Consider the following 23,522-nt stretch of genomic DNA (forward strand, 5'->3'; position numbering starts at 1 on the left):
GCACTCCGCACGGGCTGGGCCCCGCACGCCGCTCCGCGCGCCGCAGCATCCTGCCCGAGCTCAGCCCCCTGGTGCTGCTGGGGGACGGGGACGAGGACGAGGAGGGGCGTGCGGAGCCCGCCAGCCTGGTGCTCTTCTCGCCCGATGAGGAGGAGCAGGGGGGGGGCGTGCCACCCGCCCCCCACTCGCCTGCCGGCTCCCTGCCCCTGGACCGCCGCAGTCTGATGGTGCCGGAGGCCGCGCTCCACACCTCTGGGTCCCTGGGGATCTCCGTGCAGAGAGGGGGAGCCAAAGGGAGCCGGGAGCGCGACGCAGGCGTATGCCTGCGGCAGCCGCTAGTGGTATTGGACACGCAAGCAGTGCCGTTGTGGCTGGCTCGCTTGAAGTCCAGCCAGAAGGCAGCGCAGGCTGTGCCCTCCCAAGGGGACGGCAGTTGCCAGCCACTAGCATCCCCTTTTGCCCCAAGGAAAAAGGAGAAAGGCGGCAAGGTGGCTCCCAAAGACGGCAATGGAGGCACCTGCCGGAAGGCCTGCATCAGTGGGTTCAGCAGCACCCGGTGGGGGAAGCAAACGAGGCTTCATCCCGTCGGAAAGAATAAGAGGCGGCATCGGCGGCAGGTTAACGGCTCCTTCTTCCAGGAACAGATGAGGGGGAGAGGAGGAGACAATGTGCTGGAGCTGTCATCTCTTCTCGTAAAGGACTATTCTTTGCTCAACGATTCCCTGAGCTGGAGCAGGGCTCGAGCATCCATGTCCTTTCACAAAAAAAAGAAAGTTGCGGCAGCAGATCGTTCCTGCGGTAGCATCCCTTGCACTCCTTCCTTCAAATCCCAGCTTGCAAGGTACCCGAAGACCCCATTCAGCTGCAGCGTTGGTCGCATGAATTGGCCAGCTTCTCCCATTGTCCTGCTGACGCCCATGAAGTCTCACTCCATCCTGGAGGTGATGCTCACGGATGCGGAGAAGGTGTATGGGGAGTGCAAGCAGGAAGGCCCCATTTCCTTTGAAAAATGCATTCCCCCCCAGAAAATGAAGAAGTGTAAGAAGATTGGGGAAGGGGTATTTGGAGAAGTTTTCCAGACGGAGAGCGAGAGAGGGCCTGTGGCCTTAAAAATTATTCCCATTGAAGGGAGTGAGAAAGTCAATGGTGAGGCTCAGAAAAGCTTCAGTGAGATCTTGCCAGAGATAATCATCTCCAAGGAGCTCAGCCTTCTGTCTCAAGAGACTGTAAGCCAGACTGTGGGGTTCATTGGCTTGTACTCTGTGCACTGTGTCCAGGGGGCCTATCCGGAGCATCTCCTGAAAGCCTGGGACACATACCACAAACAGGCAGGATCTGAAAACGATCGGCCAGACCTGTTTGGAAATCAGCAGTTCTTCATGGTTTTGGAGTTTGAATTTGGGGGCAGCAACTTGGAGACGATGAAGACCATAAATTCAGTGCTAACGGCAAAGAGCATCCTGCATCAAGTTACTGCATCCTTGGCTGTGGCCGAGGAGGTGCTGTGTTTTGAGCACAGAGACTTGCACTGGGGGAACGTTCTTGTCAAGAAAACTAACGTCAAAGAGCTCAGTTACATGCTGAACGGAACGACTTATGCGATCCCCACACATGGGGTCCATGTCAGCATCATAGATTACACACTCTCTAGACTGGAAAAAGATGGGTTAACTGTTTTTTGTGACCTTTCTACTGATGAAGACCTGTTCCAAGGGACAGGAGACTACCAGTTTGATATCTACAGGAAGATGAAAGAGGAGAATTCCAACAGCTGGTCTGACTATCACCCTCACAGCAATGTACTGTGGTTGCACTACTTGGCAGACAAGCTTCTGAATAGCATGGGCCATGCACGAAAGCCGACGACCTCTAGCCAAAGAGCAGTAAAGAAAAGACTCCAAAACTTCCATAACGAAGTACTGAATTTTAGCTCAGCTCAGGACGTTCTACACAACAGCAGACTTTTCCAGTGACCAAATATATTTGTCCTTCGCTGCGTTTTCAGAGCCTTGTTATGATACTGACAGTTTTTTGGCATTTGCACAAATAACATCCGTCTAATTACTGTGTCCATGACTGATAAATGGGGGCTTTGTTTTTACTGTAGCCTGTATGGATTTTAGCATTTAAAGCTAAGCCTGAAGATCTGCTGTTGCACATGCACAAAAAATGAAGCACTGAAACATTTCATGTTCAGATATTAAAAGCAGTATTCCTATCTGTTCAGTTTTTTATTTTGAACTCAGTCAGTTAAGTTAAAGGAACTTTCAGTTCTTCTTAAACTGCTTTTCTACTTCTAATCTTGGATCATTAAAACTAAAAAATTAATTTTAATGCACTTCACTATTATGCCATGTTTCTCTGCGCCATGCAGATATGGCCAACTATTAGTGCACTTTGGGGTACTTGTTCAGTTTAGACGCTCAATTTTTTTATCCTGGCAAACTTTACAGTTAACTTGGGATTAATTTATTACAGTAGGGATATATTAAAATGCATTGTGCAAGGCATATTGGAGACCATGTGCTTATCAGTACAGGTTTGATCCGATTCCATTAAAGACAAGGAAATTGGATCTGGAAAGAGTAATGGGAAAAAAAAAAAGTTACCTGTTTTCCAGTTGCGTTTCTTATACTCATTACGTTATGACCTTGTATGCTGATAGGAACCAAAATCTGTAATTCAATTGAAGCTCTGAAGCTGTTTTCACCATTTATCTACAAAGGGAAATGCACAAAGATGAATGCTAACCCTCTTGTCTATTGACCTTGGAAGTGTAACTCAGTGCCGCTGAATTTGTACTTACGTTAAACTGGATCTCTCTGTTCTCGGAGATCCCTTGACTAACATTCACGTATATTATAGATGTTGGCCTGTAGACAAAAATTATTAACACTACAAGGTCCATCTAGTCTAGTTCATTTATCTGGCTCTATTGGTAGCAGGTATTAAACGAGAGAGAGAGAGAAAGTTGCCCTGTATCCAATTTTAGGAAAAGTGTCATGTTTATCTACAATGAAAGTTCATTCTGTCCTGAAATCTAGATATTTTTAAAGTTAAATAGCTTCAGGTTGGAAGTGCATAGTTGCAACATATTCTTACAGCACAAACAAAGTATTTGTCCTCAGTGGTACGGGTAACTGACAGTTAAGTGAACGACATTTCAAAAAACGATTTTGGTAAAGCCTCACCTGGGATTTTATGCTCCCTCCCACCCACCCTTGCGAATAGAATAGTGTTAGCAAGAGCATTTTGTTATTTAAAACTTACTTGGAAAGGACTGCGCTGAAGGCGTATTTGACAGGGAGGACGAGTTCAATCGGACTGTTGCTATCTTCGTTTATGCTGAGGGTTAAGTGACACCGTGTTTATTTCTGCCTGCACTGCACTGGGTGGTCTGACTTTCACTAAAGCTTCTATATGGTTCTACTGGGGACTTTGCATAAGGGGAAAGAAGAGAATTATTGCTTCTGTGCAGCAGCCTGCATGGAGACAGGAAGGTGCAGCAATCCATTCCGCCTTCTCTCTGGACGGGGGAGATGCTAGAATGGTCAGAGCTCCAACAGAGCTATATATTTGAATGCTAATGTTGCCTTTAGCACTTCCATTGCCACACACCTCAAACAGGGCTCATCCCTATCAAAGACCAGTGATTAAGGGTGCACCGATGAAGATATTCTTGGCTGAAACCGATAATGTTAATTTTCCTTTTATCAGCGCTGATCCAATATGCAACCGGTATATCAGTGCACCTCTACCAGTGATGTTCCCACATGTGCAGAGAGCTTGCCAGTATGTTGTTATACTCACACAGAAAGCTTCTGTTTGCAATGAAATATGGCCACATATTACATCTTTAGTGTCCTAATAATTAAAGATTGCCAGCACTGGAACAACACCCAGACTAGGCTCTTTCTATGCACTTAGAAACCTAACTCAAGTTTTAACATTTAAACTGGTGGTATGATTTTGCCTGTCTTGCTTAAAAGTGTTGATAGGGAGATCAGCCACAGTGATTTTTTTTGTGTGCCATCTGCAAGGTACAAATACTGCCTGAAAAAAGGGGGCCAGTAGAGGAACAGGCTTTCACAGGCTTCTCATGAAGCATTAAAGAACTAGAGGGAACTCCCATGATTCCTCTCTGGTTTGCATTAGGGCTCGGGAAGGAAAGCAGCAGTACTTACTTGGTGACATTAACAGTGATGTTTGCAAACTTGTATGGAACTAGAGTTTTATCTAGTTGCCAGATCATTGCAAAATTTGCCTGTTTTGAAGAAAAACACACATGTATTAAAAATATGAAAAACAAATACACAAAGGCTTTTTTTTTTTTTATATTCACTGAAAACTTCTTTTAAAATAAAGTTGGAGTTGGGTAATATATTTCACTGCCCACTTTTCCCTCCAGTGTGGGATAAACACTACTGTGCGTGACCAAAAAACAGCCAAGGCACAGTTATGTGCAATAAATAATCAGCTGTCTGGATGTGATGTGCAGTGACAATGACCCAAGCAAGAAAACAACTGAGGCCGTGGTCCAGCTGAAAGGAGCACTTGTTAAAAATCTAATGGGCACTGGGAAGGGAATGGAAATACTGAAAACAACTTACGGTCCCCTTGAATGTTGGGTGTCCAATGCCACAAAGGGATGAGGAGGAGGAGGTGGATCGTTTTGGAGAACCACAAAGAATAGTAGGAGAAGATGGCTGGCAAAATAATAAATGTTTCTTAAAATATATTTGAAGGTGGGGGGGACAGACAGGAAAATTTCACTTGCTGTTGTCTACTTCCACCAAATTAATTTCTGGCTTAGATGTAAATAGCTTATGTCACAACATAGACATCTTGCAGATCTGAATAGGGGATCCCTTTGGCTCTAATTGCAAGGCTGCTCTGGTGTTTCCCTTTGTTGTTTCTTTGTCACCCCTCCTCTTAGGATCTTAGATCAAGTATTTTCAACACTGGCTGTGGGACTAATACAAAACAAGCAGGTAAGTCTCAAGCTGCCAAAACATGTTCTTTACATAAAATGGGTTGAATAAGAGGTTGAGATGGGAGTAAGTAACAGACTGGTTTCTGTTTTAAGAAAAAAATCAAGGGTTTTGTGGCCTCAAACATTACAGAAGGATACAAGCAAACTACTGCTGCTGCTATTTACAGCCTTCCTTGGCTTGAAAACAGTCCAGTCCTTAAAGGCTTCTATTCTTTTGCCCTTAATACAAACAGCGAGTTGAAATGTCTCACCAGTTTCAACACAGCAGCGATCCCTTTGCATGATGAAGTGTATTACAACTACACATCTTTATATGCTCCCATTTTTTATTTACATCATTGCTGAATGAACTACATTGGGGCTGGGTAATTCCATACAACCTGGGTAGTTTATGGATATATTGCATCTATTTCCCCCCATGCTGTATCTACTGTCTTAATACAAGGAGTAAATGTGATGGAGAAATTAGCTCAAGATCTGCCTCGTCAATCCTAGAGGTAGAAGGTCTAAATTTGCTTAGCCAGTCTGATTTTAGCCAAACAGCTATTCTGTGGTCTTACCTCAGGAATCATCTTTTTAAACTGTAGATTTGTAGGGTAAGTCAGGACCAGAGTTGTAAGGTAGGAGTCATCTCCACTGTTAGTTAAAGAAATGTTCAGGGTCAACTCCTTGGTGTGGCCCACAACTAATTCCCTATAAATAGGCACAAAATTAAAATAGATCCATTATCTGCTAACAACATTTTACATAATAAGAACTGCTACATGAGATCAAAAGATTGATCAAGTCCAATGTTGTGCCTGTCATAATGGTGACTGCCTTATGCCTGTTTGATCACTGGCTTCCTTGAGATTTCCAGCGGGGTTCTCACCATCTACTTGGAAGGCATGTAGTTTCAGTGTTAAACGGATACTAGCGTTAGGGCAAATTTGGTGGGGTTTGATGCAACAAAGGGAGACCAAATCTAGCAATTTCATCCAATTCACTGAATAGAATGCCTTACAGCAAAATGTTTACAGGTATTGTAACTGCTAAGAAGGAAATCTGTACAATAATATTCTTTAAACTTACTGGCAGGCTGAGGATGAGTGAGAGTCACAGTGAAGTTGACTTATCAAGGTTAAGTTGGCAGCACAGGTGATCTTGTTCTTACAGTCCTCCTTGTAAGGCAGCTGAAATTAAAGAATGCAGTCAAAACGGCATGGTTTTAACAGCAACTGATTTCTTTTCCTCTAATTTATATTCACAAGAAACAGGATCAGACCACAACTGGACTCAGGTGTGTAAAGGGAATATTTCCAATATTTTATCCTCCAGTATAAATCACTTCTAAGACCAATACCTCTGTAGCAGTTCAGTTTTAATTAACCAACAACTGATGGGTGCAGAAGTACTGCTATAACAGTGTTATCCTCTTGCAATTCTAAAGAATTATTACTAGCAATGGTTCTCAGCAGCATGGTTCTAAATAATCCTGAGTCGTCTCTTGCTGATGCAGGTTGCATCTCCACTTTGCTTGTAGGTAAACCAAGGCACAGGTAAGACAAGCGACTTGACAAAAGTCACACAGTAAGTCAGCAGCGGAGCAGAAAACTAGACCTTGGACCCAGATTCTCCCCACATAAAATATACATGTTTCCTGCTGAGAGAAGAACTAGACACTAAAAGTTCCTTTTCTGAGTCTGCTAAGACTATAGGCCCTCAAGTGGGAGATGAGAAAGAGACATGCAGAAGACAAGAAAAACACAATGCCAAGCCTTTTTTAAGGGGAAGGGTTTGACTATTAGAGAAGAAGAGGGTCAGCCCCTGGCTAGAAGACTTTTATTTACCTGAAAATACACATTAGATTCACTGTATCTACCCAGCATAGGAGCAGCATGATCCATGATCTCCGTTTCATAATGGAGCTGGTAACTAACTTTAAGAGTAATGCTGGAGAAACAGTTATAGTCACATGGCTGTAACAAAGGAGAAAAACAAGTTGCTGTGACTGGTGCCCGGGCTGTTGGAATGCCGAGCAGCATTTGTACATCACTTGCTTTGGCTGACCGGCCTGCATCCTAATGTACCATATTCCAAACGAAGTCAGGAAAAAACATATTCATTCAAAAGACTGCGACTCACTCAAAATACCGAGCCATTTCCTAAACGGTAAAATACACAGTCTCCTTGGGAGACAAGACCGACATTCCAGATGGTGCCTTGAAGCTAAATGTTCCTGTTCAGTTACTCAGCAATCCCGTATTCACCCAAAGCTGTACCAGTCAGCTGCAACAGGCACAGAAAAACACTGGAGAACGCTGCCTGTTTCTAGTTTTCTGGAGGAGTAAGATGGAAAATATCAGACCTGGCACTTGGATACATTTTTCATTCATACATTTCCAAACCATTTACAAGCATGGAAGGCGGCCATTCTAATCTACAGGTGGAGACGCTGTGCAGGGAAGCAGTGAAATGACTTAAATCAGGTGACACTGGGCTCAGGAGATACTGGGGAACAGTCCCGCATACAATCCCCTAGGCTGTAATGCTGCATGCTCTCATTACAAAAGCTGTGCGTACATACAGGTAAAGAGTGGTGTTAGATAAATAGGGCCTGGAGTTAGATTAAGGGGGCCTACCACCTACTTCTGGACTGGCATACAAGGCATCTCCTCAGCTGCAAAATCTGCTTGACCCTTCAGAAAAGGAGCTTTTTCCTTTTGGCTCTGCTTATAGCCTAAAAGCAAGTCTTCCTGGAATAAAACTCCATCCCTTCCCAATACTGCCTGTGTTACACATTGGGTTTGTCCTCGGTCAGAGTCTACAGCTAATCTGTTTCCTTTTGTGCTTTTTCATGTTGCATTTTCCAGAGGGAAATCTCAGGGCATCTGTTCTGCTGACACAGCTGGTCTCCCCCAACAGCTGTTTGTGCAATGCAAGGATGGACAATTCACCGCTGTAAAAGTGACCCCATCATAGTGTGCTCAAATCACCTACCAGTACATAGAACTGCAGCTCAGAGCATGTTGAGTTACTGGCAAAGACTTCACTCAGTGAGGTTTTCTGATCCTCAAACTGGGCTCTTTTCTTCTGCATTTTCCAGTCTAAGTCCACTGTGTAGCGAATGTATGAATGCAAACTCCCTGGAAACACAGATTGGAGTTCTTGCAAAGGCAGAACAAGTTTGGGGGAACCAATGTGAATGAAGTGCAATCATGAACTCTGTGTTGTACACTCACAGGTTGAATTTGGGAGGCAAAATGAGGTGGTAAATTTCCAAGCTCTGTCCCCAAACCAAGCAAAGTACCCACACTTTTAACGTGCGAGTCCCTCTGCTGTAGGCTCTTAGATACAGCTGACCTGGCAATCAAAGGTGCATGAAATGTCCTCTCCCACACCCAAGAGCACCACATCTCATGTCTGGTACTGAGAAATGGGATACTTCTGCCTCAGGTGCAAGTGCAGTCTCTCACCAGGTATACACATCATAGCCACAGTCAGGCAAGTAAAAGATAAGTAACCGTGAATGTTGCCCTTGACAGCAGGAAGGACAAAGACTTAGAGCCACTCTGGCTACTGGAGTAAGTAACCGGGCTTCTACTAGCCTCTGTCAAGCTGGGCCTTCCCTCAAAAGTGAATCTGGCTCCTTGATTTCCAGCTGAAGAAATTACCCCTCTTCCTTTAAGCACTACCTAGACGCATCACAAATATAGCATACAGAACAGCCACTGGGGCTTGAGTGCCAAACATTTAGATAGCCAGGTCTGCAAATGACAGTCTCATTGCAATTCTCATTTCATTACCTTGCTCGGACGCTTTAAGTGGTGAGATTATGTTAAAGCACAATTCTGCTGTAACGGTGCTGCTGTTGTCCAAGACTAATATTTCTTCTGGGGTGAATTTCAGAGTGATGTTAAAGTTGATAACTGGTCTGGACCTAATGGGGAAAGAATGGGAGCTGGGGAGTAAGTACATGAAATGGAAGCAAGTGTAATTTACAGACTGATATTTTTCAAGGGACGTTCTGGGAGCTCTTATCAAGAGAAAGTAAGGAAAGTCAACTGCCCCCATGACCTTTTACCTGATATTCTCTGCCTTTCAGAAATCTCAACAGACAGGCAAAGTGGAGCCTGTCTTGCCTACTCTGGGAATATCCAGTGGTGGCTAGAGCTGTCCAAAGTGCAAGGAGCTGTCCAAAGTGCTTTGTGTGTACAGCGACGAAGCACAGATGACCGAAATCCACCAACACGGCGAGCCAGGAGCTTCAAAACCATGTACCTTTATCTCTACTGGGTTTGTCAGGTCAAGTCAGATGCACAGTGGTATAAACTCTCAAATGTCCCTTTCCAATTTCTTTTCCAAATTGGAAAATGGAGTACCAATTGCACCTGTGACCTCACCCTTTGTAAAAAGATAAACTATGTCTGATCCTTTGTCAGAATGTACTTCCCTTAAAGCCACTTAGCGGTCTACATACAGCCTGCACTCCTTAAGCAGACTCTTGTGTAAATGGCCCAAACTGAACCAACAAAGGTCAGGAAAACAGACCTTACGATGACAGGCCGAGAGCCATGGGGCTCTTTAGCCTGGAAAAGCACAGGCTCATGGGTGATCTGATGGCCACCTATAAGTTTATCAGGGGTGATGACCAGGATCTGGGGGAACGTCTGTTCACCGGAGCACCCCAAGGGATGATGAGGTCGAACAGTTATAAACTCCTGCAAGACCGTTTCAGGCTGGACATAAGGAAGAATTTCTTTACTGTCCGAGCCCCCAAGGTCTGGAACAGCCTGCCATTGGAGGTGGTTCAACACCTACATTGAACACCTTCACAAGTAAATTGGATGCTTATCTTGCTGGGATCCTATGACCCCAGCTGACTTCCTGCCCTTCAGGTGGGGGGCTGGACTCGATCTTCTGAGGTCCCTTCCAGCCCTAATGTCTATGAAATCTATGAAACAGAACAGTGGACATAAAGACAGGGGAAAAGCAGGGCCTGTCTTAATTGGTTCATATTTTATAACTGATACATGGAGGCTCTAAGGCAAAAAGCTTCCAAGTTGTATACAGAATTTATATGAAATAAAGAATGCTCCTTTAATCTTTCTGGTGCTGGAATGAGTCATGTATATCTACACTGGCGCTTAACCCCTGCTAGAAACACTGAACAATACCCAGGAGATGGATACTACACGTCCTGGAGTCCAAAATCTCTGAAAGACCGTGAGGGAGCAATCTCTACCTACCAGAGCACAACAACACTTCCTATTGAGCCCACTGTGATATCTGGGAGACCATCAGCGGTGAAGTCAAAGCCACCATCAATGGATTGTCCAAAATACTGGAGTCTTGGAGAAACTTCAACTGCTCTTATCCTCTGGAGGAAGAAAAGGAAGTCAGTAGACCTAAGGTGGGCTGTTTATCCAAATCTTTGCAACATGCAATAGTTCCCCTTGGGCCACCCTGTGACATTTCTAATATGTGCAGGAAAGCTAGCTAAATCACTGCCTGCAATGCACAAGCAGACCTGCCAAGGAATATGGAGGCACTCTCTACCCCACTGAAGCCACAGGATTCGTGCAGGGCACTCCTACCTGAGAAAAGGGGCTCCTGATTCCATCATGATTGCCATTAAAGATGTAAACGCTGCCAAAAGCAGAAGAGGATGAAAACTGGTCTTCCAGGGGAGCTCCAACAGCAATGTCCACATACCCATCCCTACTGATGTCTCCAATGCTGGCCAGGGCAAACCCAAACCTTGCAAAAGCAGATAGCAGCTGGACGTGCAAGTGTCCTGCCAAGGTGAAGTTACCACTCTGAAAAACAGCCCGGAGGTTATTCCTGTTGCAGCAAGTGCAGTGAAAGCAGTTTCTTTAATGAAGAAAAATGACAGTGCTTGTTAAAGATAAACAGCAAAGCTTTCAACAGGGCATTTTCCTGTCCAAGGGCCCAGACACCATGCAGATGGGAGTCTTATTCCTCCCCATGAAAACTCTGGCTGCAACAGGAACAGAGGCAGGGTCTACATGGGATGAATTACTAATAAAAATGACTGAGGAATTGAAAATCAGTAGTTCCTCTCCCTACTGACCAACACCCACACCTACCTGTCTATCTTGCGCTGCTGCCCATCTCAGTACTCTGCGAGCACCTCCCACGTAAAACCATTAGCAACAACAGAGACACCAAACAACAGTGATGACTATCACCCTTTCTGGCCTGCTTTTCCAGATATAAGCCACAGGAGCATTTGGCCTTTGAAGGATGCCTCAAATGTGAGGTGGGACCACCAGGTGTTTTCAGCCCCCCTAGGCATGTCCTGAGCAAGCTTTCACAGCAGTTTCTGCGCACAGATTTTACTAGTCTAAATTTGCAGTTAAATTGCATTCTGTCCTTGTTCAGCTGTACTCAGTCAGGCCACCTCCCCAGAGTAAGCAAGGCTTGGGAAGTATCAGCAATGCCAACAGCTCTTGCAAGGGAAACAGAGAACCCCCGAAAAACAAAGGAGGAACAGATTGCCATGTATTTTGCTTAAAAATGTCAAAGTATTTGAAATGCAAATTTAAAAGGCTGCAATGACCTTTCCTTTTTTAAACAGAAGATAGCTCCCTTTTAAAGTTTGGTTTCAGTCCAGTTGGTCTTTAATAACTAGGAACAGCATGTTCTATAGCACAGGAGTTCAAGGCAAAGACCAGGGACTAGAGCTGGGGTGCAAGGCATTTACCCATCCCTTCTATCATACTGAGGATAGCTGGTAGGCCTCCCCAGACCCTAGTTTTGCAAAGGTTCCCAGGAATTAGTTCCAAGAGCAGCTGTGACATCCATTTATTGCAATTGTTACAAGGAATCCTCTATGCAAGAGTGTAGGTTTCTTTGTCCTCCGGGACATGGACAAGAGACAGAAACAATTTCACAAACATCTATTTTTCATCAGGCCTTGTAATAAATCTACATCAGGCCATTATAGTCTCTTTACTTCCATTAGTCTGTCTTTCACAGTCCAGTAGCTGAGGCAGGACAGATCATTTCAGTCTGCAGCCCAAGATACAGTTCATGAGACACCAAATAGATTTATATAGAGGCTAGATGGAAAGCACCAAGGGTCAGGCTCCAATTTGTCACCACCAACATAGTCCTAGAAGAATTTCTCTTGGGAAGCCCCCACCCAGCAAGAGCTGCATAAAATCAGTGTTAGTGCTGCTACCAATGTCTTTACCTCCTTCTCAAGACGATACACATAAACTCTGCCTTCTTCCCCATGGATATGATACAACGGAGCTCCCACAAGAAGAAGGTCTGTCACCCCATCCTGGTCCAGGTCCACTGGGCACAGCTCCGAGCCAAAGTAAGACCCAACCTGTACTCCAGACAGACAGACAAATTTTACACTAGGATTTCCCATAAATAACTCAGCAGATCTATATAGCATACTCTGTGCATATGAAGGTGCTAATCAGAGCTTCTCCCCAACCTCCTCAAGTCATCTATCTATGTATATAGGTTATTTCACTATCCAATACCAATACACAATGCAGCCATCTCCAAGGATGGATCCAGTTAATGCCAGCACCACTATACCAGAATCTTTTTCACAGGCAAAGAAACACAATTTATCTGCAGAATGTAACTAGAGATTTTTCTTTTTTGAGAGTATACAAAAGCAGTATGGAATTAAAGTACAACCCCCTTTATCTGTACTTCTTTCAGACCTTATTACTTTCCAAACCACAGTTCAATCTTCTACCCAGTGGTTTTTTTCCCCCCAGATAACACCCATTTCCTGAATTTTCCAACTGAGAATCTGCCCCAAATGTTTTCATTTCAGCTGATCTCATACAAGAAATGTAGGGAAAATTCTAATTAAAAGACTTGCAACCAGAACAATGGTCTGGACTGGCTGGGTTGAAATAACAGTTGATGCAATATTGTACATTAATAGTAATAATGATACAATGAGCCAGTCTACTCAGCTGCTGGTCTACACGCTACTAGTCTCCACTTTGTCAACCCACTTAGCCGATCACCGCAGTGTGAGTGAAGCACAGTACCTGTTCTCCTTGCAATGTTTCCTTCAAGCGATCTTTTTGAAACACCAGCACTTTCCCCGTCATACTGTGACGTGGTGCTCCAGAAACGTATAAGGCACCATGCTGTGCATTCACCCCAGCCACGCTATACCCTGGTGCAATGAGGCAATGAACAAAAATAACGGGTGGTTGTTACTGAACTCCTCTTGAGTCACAAAGCCCATGCCACAGTATCTGCATCTGGTGTTTTGGCTTGTTGATAGAGACAAGCCATGATCTGTGCCTAGAGCACAAGGTTTGAGACTGCTCTTGGTTCATGGTTTTGGTGCAAGGCCCTCTCATTAAAAAAAAAAAAAAATGCCTATTAGGAGGCAAAAGGAGATGGAACTTATTTTGAGAGAAAATGACAGCAAAGCTCTGAAGTCATTCCTGTTAACAGTTTGCATGGCCTGGCCTCTTGAATGAATTTGCCTCAGAGGGTGCCATAAACTGCAGCACCCCATATAAATGGCTCTGCAATAGCATCAATCAAGGCCTTGATGGTCCTTAGCATTAAATAACCATTCCTAAAAGACTATCTGAAATGTCTACATGGGTTCAAACTGGCCATTACTGCTTGAGGCTGACAGGTTTAAAAGCCATCACAAAGATGAAGGAGGTTTCCTTACTGCATGTGGGATTTACAGCAGAATGTTTATGGGATTTACATGACAGAAGAGGGGTTATTAGGGGGTGGGCAAGATCTCAGATACGACAACCTGGAGTTGAGGGTTCCAAAACCTGAAATGGAAAGGTTTTGGATGCTAAGACCAATATCAGGAGATCTATGACTCACAAAGCTATAAAATGCTTCTGTGAATAAGCACAATCTTACGCCTCTCCATGCCAAGTTTTCTATTGATCCTGGAGCTCTTTATTCTCTAGACCCCATTGCAAACGCCATTTATTTCAAGGGCTGTTACACAGTACACTTAATGCCAGAGGGTATTAATGGGATACCAGTGAGAATGACAATCATGCTGTTGGAAACAAGAGTGGAAGTGCACTTTTACCAGACCCTTTCCTTGCATCGGCAAGTGCCAGTATGCTCTGCTGGTCCTCAGGTTAACTCTTGCCACACTGGCATACCGTCTGCTAAACTCAACACACAGATATATTTGGCCTTCTTCCATTAATAAGAGTGGGAGCGGAATCAAATTATTTCAGGGTGGGTGGAGTTTAGTATTTACCCAGGTAACTGTATTGTGCTCCTTTGACTTCATCCTTGGATTCATTCAGGAAAACTGCTGTCTTGGTGACTGGGTCATACCTCAGGACTCCACCAGACCCATCAAAGGCCCCCACAGCACCAAGCAGCAGGTCTTGCTGCAGAATGAACGTGCGCCAAGTTAAAAAAGAGGAACAAACTACAGTTCTTTGCTCTTCTTTTGCACCTTTTTTGCAAATCACTCCAGTGAACATCAGCGTTTTCAAGCTCACCCCCCCAAGTCCCGGGAGTGAAGCCACTTTGAATATTCCCATTTCAGAATCAGGGAACATGAGGTGCAGAGCGGAGAGAAGGCCTAGCCTAGGATCAAATAAAAAACAGCAGAGCTGGAAACCAAGCCCGGATCTCCTGACTCCCAGCCCAAAGCATGAAACCCAGAAAGTTTTGGAAAAGCTCCAGCAGTTGGTAGCAAACAGGAGCCTGAATCAGCAGGGAGTTCAGTTTTAAATGGGACCAGCAGCACTGAAGAAGTTCCAAGGTATTTCTGTGAAACTTACTGCTGCAGGAACTCTGCATCCGATGCTAATAAAATAGCTTTGGCAATGGACAACAGCAGCAACTATACATGCTAAAGCATCAAAGGGAAGCAAAAGCTTTAGGCATGAACAAATAAACTGTTTAATAGAGTTAAACACAACACACACTTGCCTTGTTGAAAATCTGGGCGCTGAACCCAGCTTGCGCCAACTCATATTCCATAGCATCACCTGCAGTACCTGAGAGTAAGACAAGGACAGAGTGAGCCATTTCCTCATCACAACGCAGGTAGGATTAAAGGCAGAGGTTTCTCCTCACCTTCTATGGGAATGATTTTCTGCTGTAGCATTGCAAGCAGCCTGTCTAAAGCAGAATAGTTGGTCACCCGAAACAAATGCGTCTCATCTGGGTCTGAGGCAATTAGCCGCAACTCATCTAGGGCCTTTGGTTTGTTAAAGGCATTTCCCACCTGTCAGAAAAAAGTTGGGAGACTCAGATCGGTGAACAACTAGCCGTTTAAGGAAAGAACAGTGACTTTGCTGACCTCCATATGCTTGGGGCTATGATACCACGGGAATTTGTATACAGGGACTCAGTCCTGGGACCTGCACACTGCTCTCAGCAGCTGCAATGTTTATGGACGTTAACAGGCAGGGTGTGCTCAGTGTCTCAGAGGACCTGGCTGGCATCATGTCTGGAGTAACACCACTGGCATCAGTTATCTGAAACACATGTTCCCTGGGTTTCATCTGGTAGGTAGTGAAGGCATTTGAGGTTGGGGAAGGGAGTTTACATGAGACTTAACACTGCAGTATTCTACTGAGGAGTCTGGGATCTTATCTGCATTTGACAAGGTTTATTTGCCTTTGATTTATCTATGTTTGTGGAGGCTCACTGCTGTCATTTACTGCATCAATTCTGTCTTTTCTTTCCCAGTCCAGTGAGGGATGCCAGCTATGATTAGGACCAGATGAGAGCAGGATCTCCTGGATCTAAACATCTAAACGTACCCCGATGGCATAGCAGACAATTCCTGCCATACTGGATGAGCTGATCACATCTGTTAAGTTCAGTGGATCCATAAATATTTCCCCATCTGTCAGCACAAGCATGATCTTGACAGCATTTTTCTGGGAGCCTTGATCCTCACTGAAGATAAAGTTCCTGTTAAAATTGTCAAGAAATGAGTGCTTGGGGTGAGTGGAACAAAAAGAAATTTCTGCCTAACAATCATTGTGAACAGGAGAGAGGGGATTATGTTAAACTGGACTTTTCCCTTCCATGTTCACAGAACTCAAAACAAATATGGCCACCCAGACTTTTTTTTCCTTGCAGTCAATGTAGTGCTTATGCAATGTAGAAGGTCGACAGCGTAGGAGAGAAGTCTCTGATTAGTCTGTAAAACCCAGCTCCCTACTCTAATGGCAGCAGTAAAAAAAATTAATGACCATGGTAACTTCAGTACTTCTGCTCCGTTAGCACAGCTCTGATGAAAGCTTTCCCAGTTACTACACCAGTCTGGACTGGATTTGAATATGCAGTCTACAAGTGAAAAGCCCCATACACCATTTCTCAATTGCTAGGGCATCCTTACTGAGAAGGATACATACAGGCTAAGTAATTGTACCCTAGCTAGCCCCAAATCCTGGTCCTGCTCATCAGGTTTGTACTGTGCATTCAGAGGGCTCTAACTTCTTTTCTCCATTTCTTTCCAAGGGCCCCAAAAGGAGGGACAAGTCTCTGGCACTGCCAGCTGCTCTGAAGCAAAGCCATAGATAACAACCTCTAAACAAGCGGTTCTCAACCTTCTTAGACTCAAGGTCCCCCCTCGGAAAATGCCAGCTCTTAGCTTTCACTCATTTTTTGACTATGCAAAAATAACAGAGCTATTCTTCTGTTGCAAAGAACTCAGAAAGACCACAGCAGGTCATAATGTTTTTGATATTATGGATTCTTATGTGAAATCTCTGGGTTTTTCTTGTGACTCACGTGCAGGTGTTTGCACACCCAACAGGGCTAATATAGTGCAACCCCCGGTTGAGAATCACTGCTCTAAAAGATGGAGAGCAAGCCAGCAACACAGGCAGTAAGGATAATTCTCTGAGCCTCGTGACTTAATTCAAATAGTTTACTAAATCCCCAGATCTCTCCTGCCCAGGGCAGGGGGTCACACTAGAAGATCTACAAGGTCCCTTCCGACCCTACATCTATGAATCTATATTTGCAAAGCTGTGCAGCACCAGAGTCATTGCACTTGATTTCTGATGCAGGCCTAGAAAGGTCTTCAGTGTTAGCTCTCCCATCACTCTTAATGGACCCCAGAAATTCAGCATCTCCATTTTTTTTTCTCTCTGCTTCACTACTTACAGGACGTGCTGGATGGCAGAGGCTGTTTTGGTCACATTGCCCAGCTGGGTGATGTTCTGGACTTTCTGGAGAGTGGCATTTGTATTCCAGCTGTCCCGCAGGTCAAACTCTGTCCTGATATCAGTGCCATACTGGACAAGGGCAAAGTTACACTGGAAAGAAGGGACATACAGGTGTTCATTATTGCTAAATGCAGATCCAGAGAACCCCAGCTCTTCATGACAGTCAGTCAAGGAAATCCCAGTTGAGGAAACAGCATTAACAAGGCAGAGGCGGACAACACAAACATTTCAGGCAGAAATCACACCTACATGCTGAGGAGGTGGGTCCAGCATTTAACCTGAAAGCTGGATTAGTTTGGGGAAAATCAGGGTCTCAATAATATTAACATTTTATTTTGCATTGTCCAGTTGGAGCAGAGAATTTTAAGCACAGACTAAAATTTTTTTTTCAGGCTCTTGTTTTCATATTATTTTTTTTGCTGTATGTGCAGGCAGCAGAGGGAGCAGTTTGGAGTATAACTGAGCAGACACACAGCTTTTGGCTATGCACCGGCCTTTCTTGGAGGTTTCCCATTCGGTGACTGATTCTTGACTAATGAAACGGGGGAAGAGCAACAATAGCACAATACAGCTTCTTCAGCGAGACCAACCAGACCAAGCAAAGGAGATACCTCGAAGCACTTCTTATAAACTGTTTCCATCATGGTGTAGATGAAGGCCTTCGCCCTTTCAAAATCCTCAGGCTCAATGCTCCCGGACCCATCCAAAACAATAGCAATCTCTGTTCCTGCATCTGCCAGGGACAAGAATTCAAAGGATGCTGAAGGACGTGGAGGTTCAGAGCACCTCACCCAGACCACCAGCGTTCCAGCATCGCAAAAAGTTTGTAAGGACTCAATAGCCAGCTACCACAAAACCACAAAGCTGTTAGTTCACAGTCCGCATGGAGGGCAGAGCTGTTGGCAGCCACACAGCGAGTGCCCAAAAATCAAGGGTAGTAAGTGATATTCAACAGCATGTTCCCTTGCAAGATATTTCCTCACTTACACATGTCGTCGTTATCCTCCATGCCAGACGCATAGTCATTATTGTTCTTGTCGCTGTTTTCATCTCTATGCCCACCTTCTTTATTTGGGGGATTTTCTACTGAAAGAAAAAGCAATTCAGTGTGAAGATGTACCTTGCAGCTCTACCCTGTGCCATGATCCAGTGACAAGCCAACTCTGGGGCTTCATGCTTGTGCACTGTGCTGTCACCATCCTTTCAGTCTAAGAAGGATCAGGTTAATGTCTGGGATGAAGACTAGCATGAAATGGATGAGTGCCTTGCATCTCAGATGGCCTCTTACAGTCCTGAGGCCCTTTAAAACAGGCACGCATAGTTGCTTGGGGCAGAATATAAATGAAGGGGAAGCAGAGTTAAGTGGTGAATAGCATGAACTCTCTCATCCTCAGCCGCTGACCAAGGCAGGGGAAGGATGACATTTGTGAGAACAGCAGAATGACGGAGCTTCTAGCAAGGGCGTCCAGAACCCCGAAAAGGAACAAACATTACCGGTGTTTTGAGAGGGAACGAGGGGGAGAAAAAACAGGCATGGTTTTCCCAGCATCCATTCCGTATCAGGGGTACTGTGATCTGCCTCCAAAATAGCTGCTTCTTCGATCAAAGAGTCTTCATATTGAAGCTCATAGCCAACAGAGCCTAACCCAGGCTGAGTTTACCACTCTGTCACCCAGCCATGCTGACTATGTCTAGTTAATACTGTATTGTGGTTTATGCTAGCACTCCCCACAAGTGCTTCAACAATGGCAAGAAACTTGCAGAGAAAGCTCAGCTCTTGGCTTATTACTGTGTTGCTGCATGGAACAAGTCAGCCTTGGCCTGCCACATTTGACATAACATTTACCCTCCACACCTTCCTCCCACCTGCAGGGTGTGAGGTATTTAGGTGCATTTAAAACACACATCTCTACCCTGCCTCCCTTAAGAGATGATTTATGTTACCACCCAGCACTTACCTTTGATTACATGTTTGCTTTCTAAATCATCACGTGGGTGATTGCCAGTACTAAGGATGCTCAGGGGGTTGTGTGTGCTGATGAAGTCATCAGGTTTAATAACATTAACATTGTCCTTGTTGCTGCTGCTACTTTGGTCACTGCTGTTTAATTTGTTCTCAACTGTGCACATGAAAAAAAAAAAAGGCAGGTGAAGTCTTTAGAAACACACATTTTTAAACAAAGCAGTTGGAGGCGCAGCTCCACGTCAGATCACGGTGGGTCCCAAGTCAGCCCTCTAAACTAAGAGCCAATGGCAGCTAGAGGCTGGCTGCCTGGCACTTGTGAAGATTGCTTTAAGCACCTGCTAATGGTTCTAAATCTGGCTGTACATGCCCAATCCTCCAGCATGCACAAGGCACACAACACAACGTAAGTACACCCTTGTATTCCAGAACGTCAAAGGCCAAATGCTGCCCAGACATTCACAACACACAAACTCAGCGCAAACACACGCGTGTCACTCAGAGCAGAATTCAGCTCCAAATTTCTATCACCTAGATGCTCCAAGTGGGTGGCAGGAGCTACCCAGCCAGAGTTCAAGAAGCCTCTGCCTCCTCTGTCCTGGTCCCTCCCCAGAGACATGGCATTGGCTTTGTTCCATACTGATGTTGGAGAGGTTGAGGAAAGCCTCATCTTCAAATTCAGGAGTGAGCAAGCTGCAGATTCCATTCAGGTCCTCCACAGTGCTAAAAGCTTGGCGACGCTTTTTCTGCAGACAAGCCTGTGGGGGGAGGGATGATTTACTGATGAATGGCAGCAAAAGAACCCCACAAAAGATGGCCAAAGCAGCCAAGTGGCAGCATTTCAGAATCAAACAGGCTATATAGAGCCTCTCATCAAGAGTCGCCAAACCATTCACCTCTCTTACAAAGTGCTGAAAGTCTCTTAGGAGAGAGACAGAGCAATACGTGCCCTCCACACCCCAGGGTTCCCTCTGCCAGCCTCTCCCTGCCAGGTTGGAGGGCTTCAGGAAAGCTCTGCTTCTTCTGACAGCAAAGCCCCTCCCCAGCCAAAGAGAAGGTGCCCCGATCTCCCACAGAGTAGTGCTGTGGCTTGCAGACCTCGGCTTCCACCCATGCACAGCAGCTCATCTCCATGAGGTATTTCTGACCACCTGCGTATAGCAGAAAATGTAACTTGTCCTCTACAAGAACACATCCAAGGCCCTGCTGTATTTCCCCGTCACTTACCAGGATCCATTCTGCACTTCTAGCTATAGCTATGCCACCGTCCTGGATATTTTTCGACTTAAAAACATTTCCTGAAAATAGTGAAATTACATGTAATCAATCAATAGAGAAACAGTAAACAGGGTGGAAATACAGACAGGTGCATATGCTAATGCGCATCATCTCAGCATTCCTCATGCTTGGGCTGACCTTATAAATCCAGACCAGGGCTGCAATTATCCAGGATGGCTTTAGCTGTAGCATATACACTTAACCCATTTGTTTATATGCTAGGTTCAGCTCTGGGGTGATAGGCTTCATGGAAGCGCACACAAGTCGTTCCATCAGTGGTGATGGGATATGGATCAAGCCTTACATGCCAGTGAAGTCTCTGAGCTCTCGTCAGCTTCCCCCTTTCCCTGCTAACGTGTATCTGGATTTCTTTTCCCCATGAAAACCTGGAGACCCTAATGTATCATGAACCCCTCTCTGCCTCCCTCTCATCATCTCGGTGATGTTGCACCCTAGTGTTTGTCAGATTCCTTCCTCCCCCATCCTATTCAAAATTTACTTGAAGAAACTACTTAAGAACAATGAGCTGGACTGTACCTCTCAGACCAATCTCCTTACACTCAATCGCTTCTTTGGCAAGAGTGCACTTATTCAGCCTGCCAAGCATCCTGCTTTGGCTGTTAACTTCTGAGGAAGTTGCCAAAATCCTGAAGGATATGGGGAAGTAAAAAAAAAAGTACAATATACAAAGGAGTGTACAAAGCAATAGACAAAGGAGTGACCAGTGTAACCTTCCTCATCAGCATGACATCCCCTTTATTTTGCACTGTGTCACTATTATGGCTGACCACTGGAGTGGGTTTATGTGATCACTGCCTGGGACCAGGTCAGTAAACAAGTCACCCCTCATGCTAATACAACAGCTCTCCAGGCCAGATTGCAATGCTGAAGCTAAGAGTATTTGTCATTTTAATACCATGAGCTATGGACATAGCCCCCGCAGTGACTGGTCACATGTCCAGCCACCACTTTTCCCCAAAGATATCATGGAAGATGCAGTTTTCTGGAAGGTATAAAATTCCCCAGTTTTAGAGCAAAGCATGGGACTGAAGCATAAAACACCTGCCAGGTGAATTACACTTCTCTTTCTGCATCAGCCACTTTGTCTGCTGCAGCAGGGAGGGGGAAGTGGGTTCTCTTTTCTGCTCCAAAGCCTAAATCAGCCCTCCATTCTGCAGAAATGCTCTGCCACCACAGAGATGAGCCACAAAGCCAGGAAATGAGCAGCCTGGCAAACGTTGTAGTGGAGCGGTGGTCTAGTCATGCAGGCTGTTAACTGGGTCACGACGCTGTACAGGCATGGGGGGAATGCAAGAGTGAAAGCAGCTTGGAATCCAAAGCCAGTGAAACAAATGCTTTAATGCATAAATGTTATGAAGACTCCTCATTATAATGACTGGACATAAAAGCTAATTACTTATGCACAAATTTATAAGGTTCCACAGAAGCCAAATGATGTTTTGTATCTCACACAATCCTTTAAACTAGGGCCTGGCATTGTGGGTACCGGGAGCATGGTGGGGATTTCCAGTGCCCCCACACCAGGGAACAAGCATCCCTGAGGATCCGAGAGGGGGTTATTTCTTGACCCTTACCAGGCTTTGAGGCCAGAGTACTGAAGGACCTTGGGCCAAGAAAGATGGTCTCTGTGAGTTGTCATCCACTTCCTGTTGGTGTCGATATTGAAACCCCTCAGGGGCTCAATGGCTGAAAAAGAAAAATGTCAGAAAGGGCCACAACCTGCCAGGTGAGTTACCACTGCCCTGGTCACTGCTTACCCCTGGCCAGCACCTTCAGCAAGGAAAGAACCAGGGGTATGATCCAGCTAAACCAAAGAGCCTCACTGCTTCAGATCGAGAACTAGCACAGTTTTTCTGGTTCACCTTGGGAGACAGATGCTGGATGAGCCATAATGCTGCTCTTTACTACTTCCCTTTAAACCAAGGGACAGAAAGCAGCTCCTCCTCAAGGGTTCACAAAGCGCAGATGCAGGGAGACCATGCCCTGAAATACATCAGGAGACAACCCTGCAGAGACTTTTTAGGCCTAATCCGAGGGGTGGATCCAGGGAGCACTTGGAGAGCTAAGAGCAGATTCGCACTGGTAATTAGGAGGTCAGTTCAGTGCGGGAGTGGACCGAGCTGGAATTAAGACCTGCAAGGCACGAAGCTTATCCTAGTTTCAGTACAACTGGATTCCCTTCCCCACCCCATTTTTGCTCCCAGCTGGTAAGAAATCACTGTGGCTTGTGCAAGCATCATATCACTGAGGATCTTTATCAGTGAGGTCAGGACTGGTAAAAAAACATGTTACTCAGCAACCTTGGAGGCTGAAAGCATTTGCCTGCAGAAGACAGCATGGGCAGCAGCAGGCTTCACTTTTTCCAGCCCCCAACCATCTGTGCTTAAACCCCCACCCAGCACAGCCAAGTCTAGTGGGGTGACAGTGTGGAATTCATGGGACTTCTGCCCTTTTTGCTTCCTTTTTTGAGAGTCCTGATGAGAAGAGAAATGAATGCCCAACATAGAGTCAGGTGTGGGGATGTGGATGCAGCACCAGAGGCAAACCATTAAATACACAGCCCTCAAATGTCATGCATACTCCATGCTGTCCCAGACCGAAAATGTTAGTAAGCAGGACAACCTGAAAGACGCACAGAACATAGGGTGCAATGACAAACACCAGTTGAAATATCCAGTGTTTGCAATGTCCTGACAATTCAGAAAATTTGGCAGTTTGCTCAGAGATGAGCTCCCCCAGGCCACTCTGGTTCCAAACTCTGACAGTGCCTTTGAGATCCTAAACTAAAACTGGATTAACATTTTGTAAGTTCTCCTGCTGTGACCAGCCTGACCTGCCAGTGCAGGTTGCGTAGCTCACATCCCCCTTCGAACAGTCATCCCAGGATTTTGTCCATTGTCCCTTCTTGCTTTTCAGACTGTGGGAGAGTCAGATTCTGTTTGTGTTCACACTGGGGGGCTGGGATGGTCCTGTGACCAAGAGCAGAGGTGGATCTTACAAAACGCATGGAAGCAAAATCATTGCCCAACCAACTTGGCTGCCAAAATACAGCTTGGGCTTAGGAACTGAAATACTGTGACCAACA

At 45.3% G+C, this 23,522-nt stretch overlaps 1 protein-coding gene across 1 annotated transcript in view; it reads right to left on the minus strand.

Moving 5' to 3' along the window:
- ITGAE (integrin subunit alpha E) overlaps positions 1 to 23,522 on the minus strand; it is a 32,381-nt gene that overhangs the window by 5,573 nt on the left and 3,286 nt on the right. The window contains exons 2-27 of the mRNA XM_019545317.1: positions 22,012 to 22,123; positions 20,954 to 21,063; positions 20,366 to 20,436; positions 19,779 to 19,896; positions 19,134 to 19,295; positions 18,163 to 18,258; positions 17,787 to 17,908; positions 17,114 to 17,265; positions 15,757 to 15,910; positions 15,065 to 15,215; positions 14,918 to 14,985; positions 14,232 to 14,367; positions 13,024 to 13,154; positions 12,192 to 12,332; positions 10,570 to 10,791; positions 10,222 to 10,352; positions 8,779 to 8,912; positions 7,973 to 8,118; positions 6,823 to 6,951; positions 6,065 to 6,165; positions 5,554 to 5,686; positions 4,611 to 4,706; positions 4,185 to 4,264; positions 3,271 to 3,345; positions 2,807 to 2,873; positions 2,559 to 2,717 (exon numbers count right to left, since the gene is read on the minus strand). Coding sequence (XP_019400862.1) covers positions 2,559 to 2,717; positions 2,807 to 2,873; positions 3,271 to 3,345; positions 4,185 to 4,264; positions 4,611 to 4,706; positions 5,554 to 5,686; positions 6,065 to 6,165; positions 6,823 to 6,951; positions 7,973 to 8,118; positions 8,779 to 8,912; positions 10,222 to 10,352; positions 10,570 to 10,791; positions 12,192 to 12,332; positions 13,024 to 13,154; positions 14,232 to 14,367; positions 14,918 to 14,985; positions 15,065 to 15,215; positions 15,757 to 15,910; positions 17,114 to 17,265; positions 17,787 to 17,908; positions 18,163 to 18,258; positions 19,134 to 19,295; positions 19,779 to 19,896; positions 20,366 to 20,436; positions 20,954 to 21,063; positions 22,012 to 22,123 — 3,197 coding nt within the window. The remainder of the gene's footprint in view (positions 1 to 2,558; positions 2,718 to 2,806; positions 2,874 to 3,270; positions 3,346 to 4,184; positions 4,265 to 4,610; positions 4,707 to 5,553; positions 5,687 to 6,064; positions 6,166 to 6,822; positions 6,952 to 7,972; positions 8,119 to 8,778; positions 8,913 to 10,221; positions 10,353 to 10,569; positions 10,792 to 12,191; positions 12,333 to 13,023; positions 13,155 to 14,231; positions 14,368 to 14,917; positions 14,986 to 15,064; positions 15,216 to 15,756; positions 15,911 to 17,113; positions 17,266 to 17,786; positions 17,909 to 18,162; positions 18,259 to 19,133; positions 19,296 to 19,778; positions 19,897 to 20,365; positions 20,437 to 20,953; positions 21,064 to 22,011; positions 22,124 to 23,522) is intronic.

This window comes from Crocodylus porosus, unplaced genomic scaffold, assembly GCF_001723895.1.
Source record: "Crocodylus porosus isolate Cpor-Errol unplaced genomic scaffold, CroPor_comp1, whole genome shotgun sequence".
Lineage (NCBI taxonomy): Eukaryota > Metazoa > Chordata > Crocodylia > Crocodylidae > Crocodylus > Crocodylus porosus.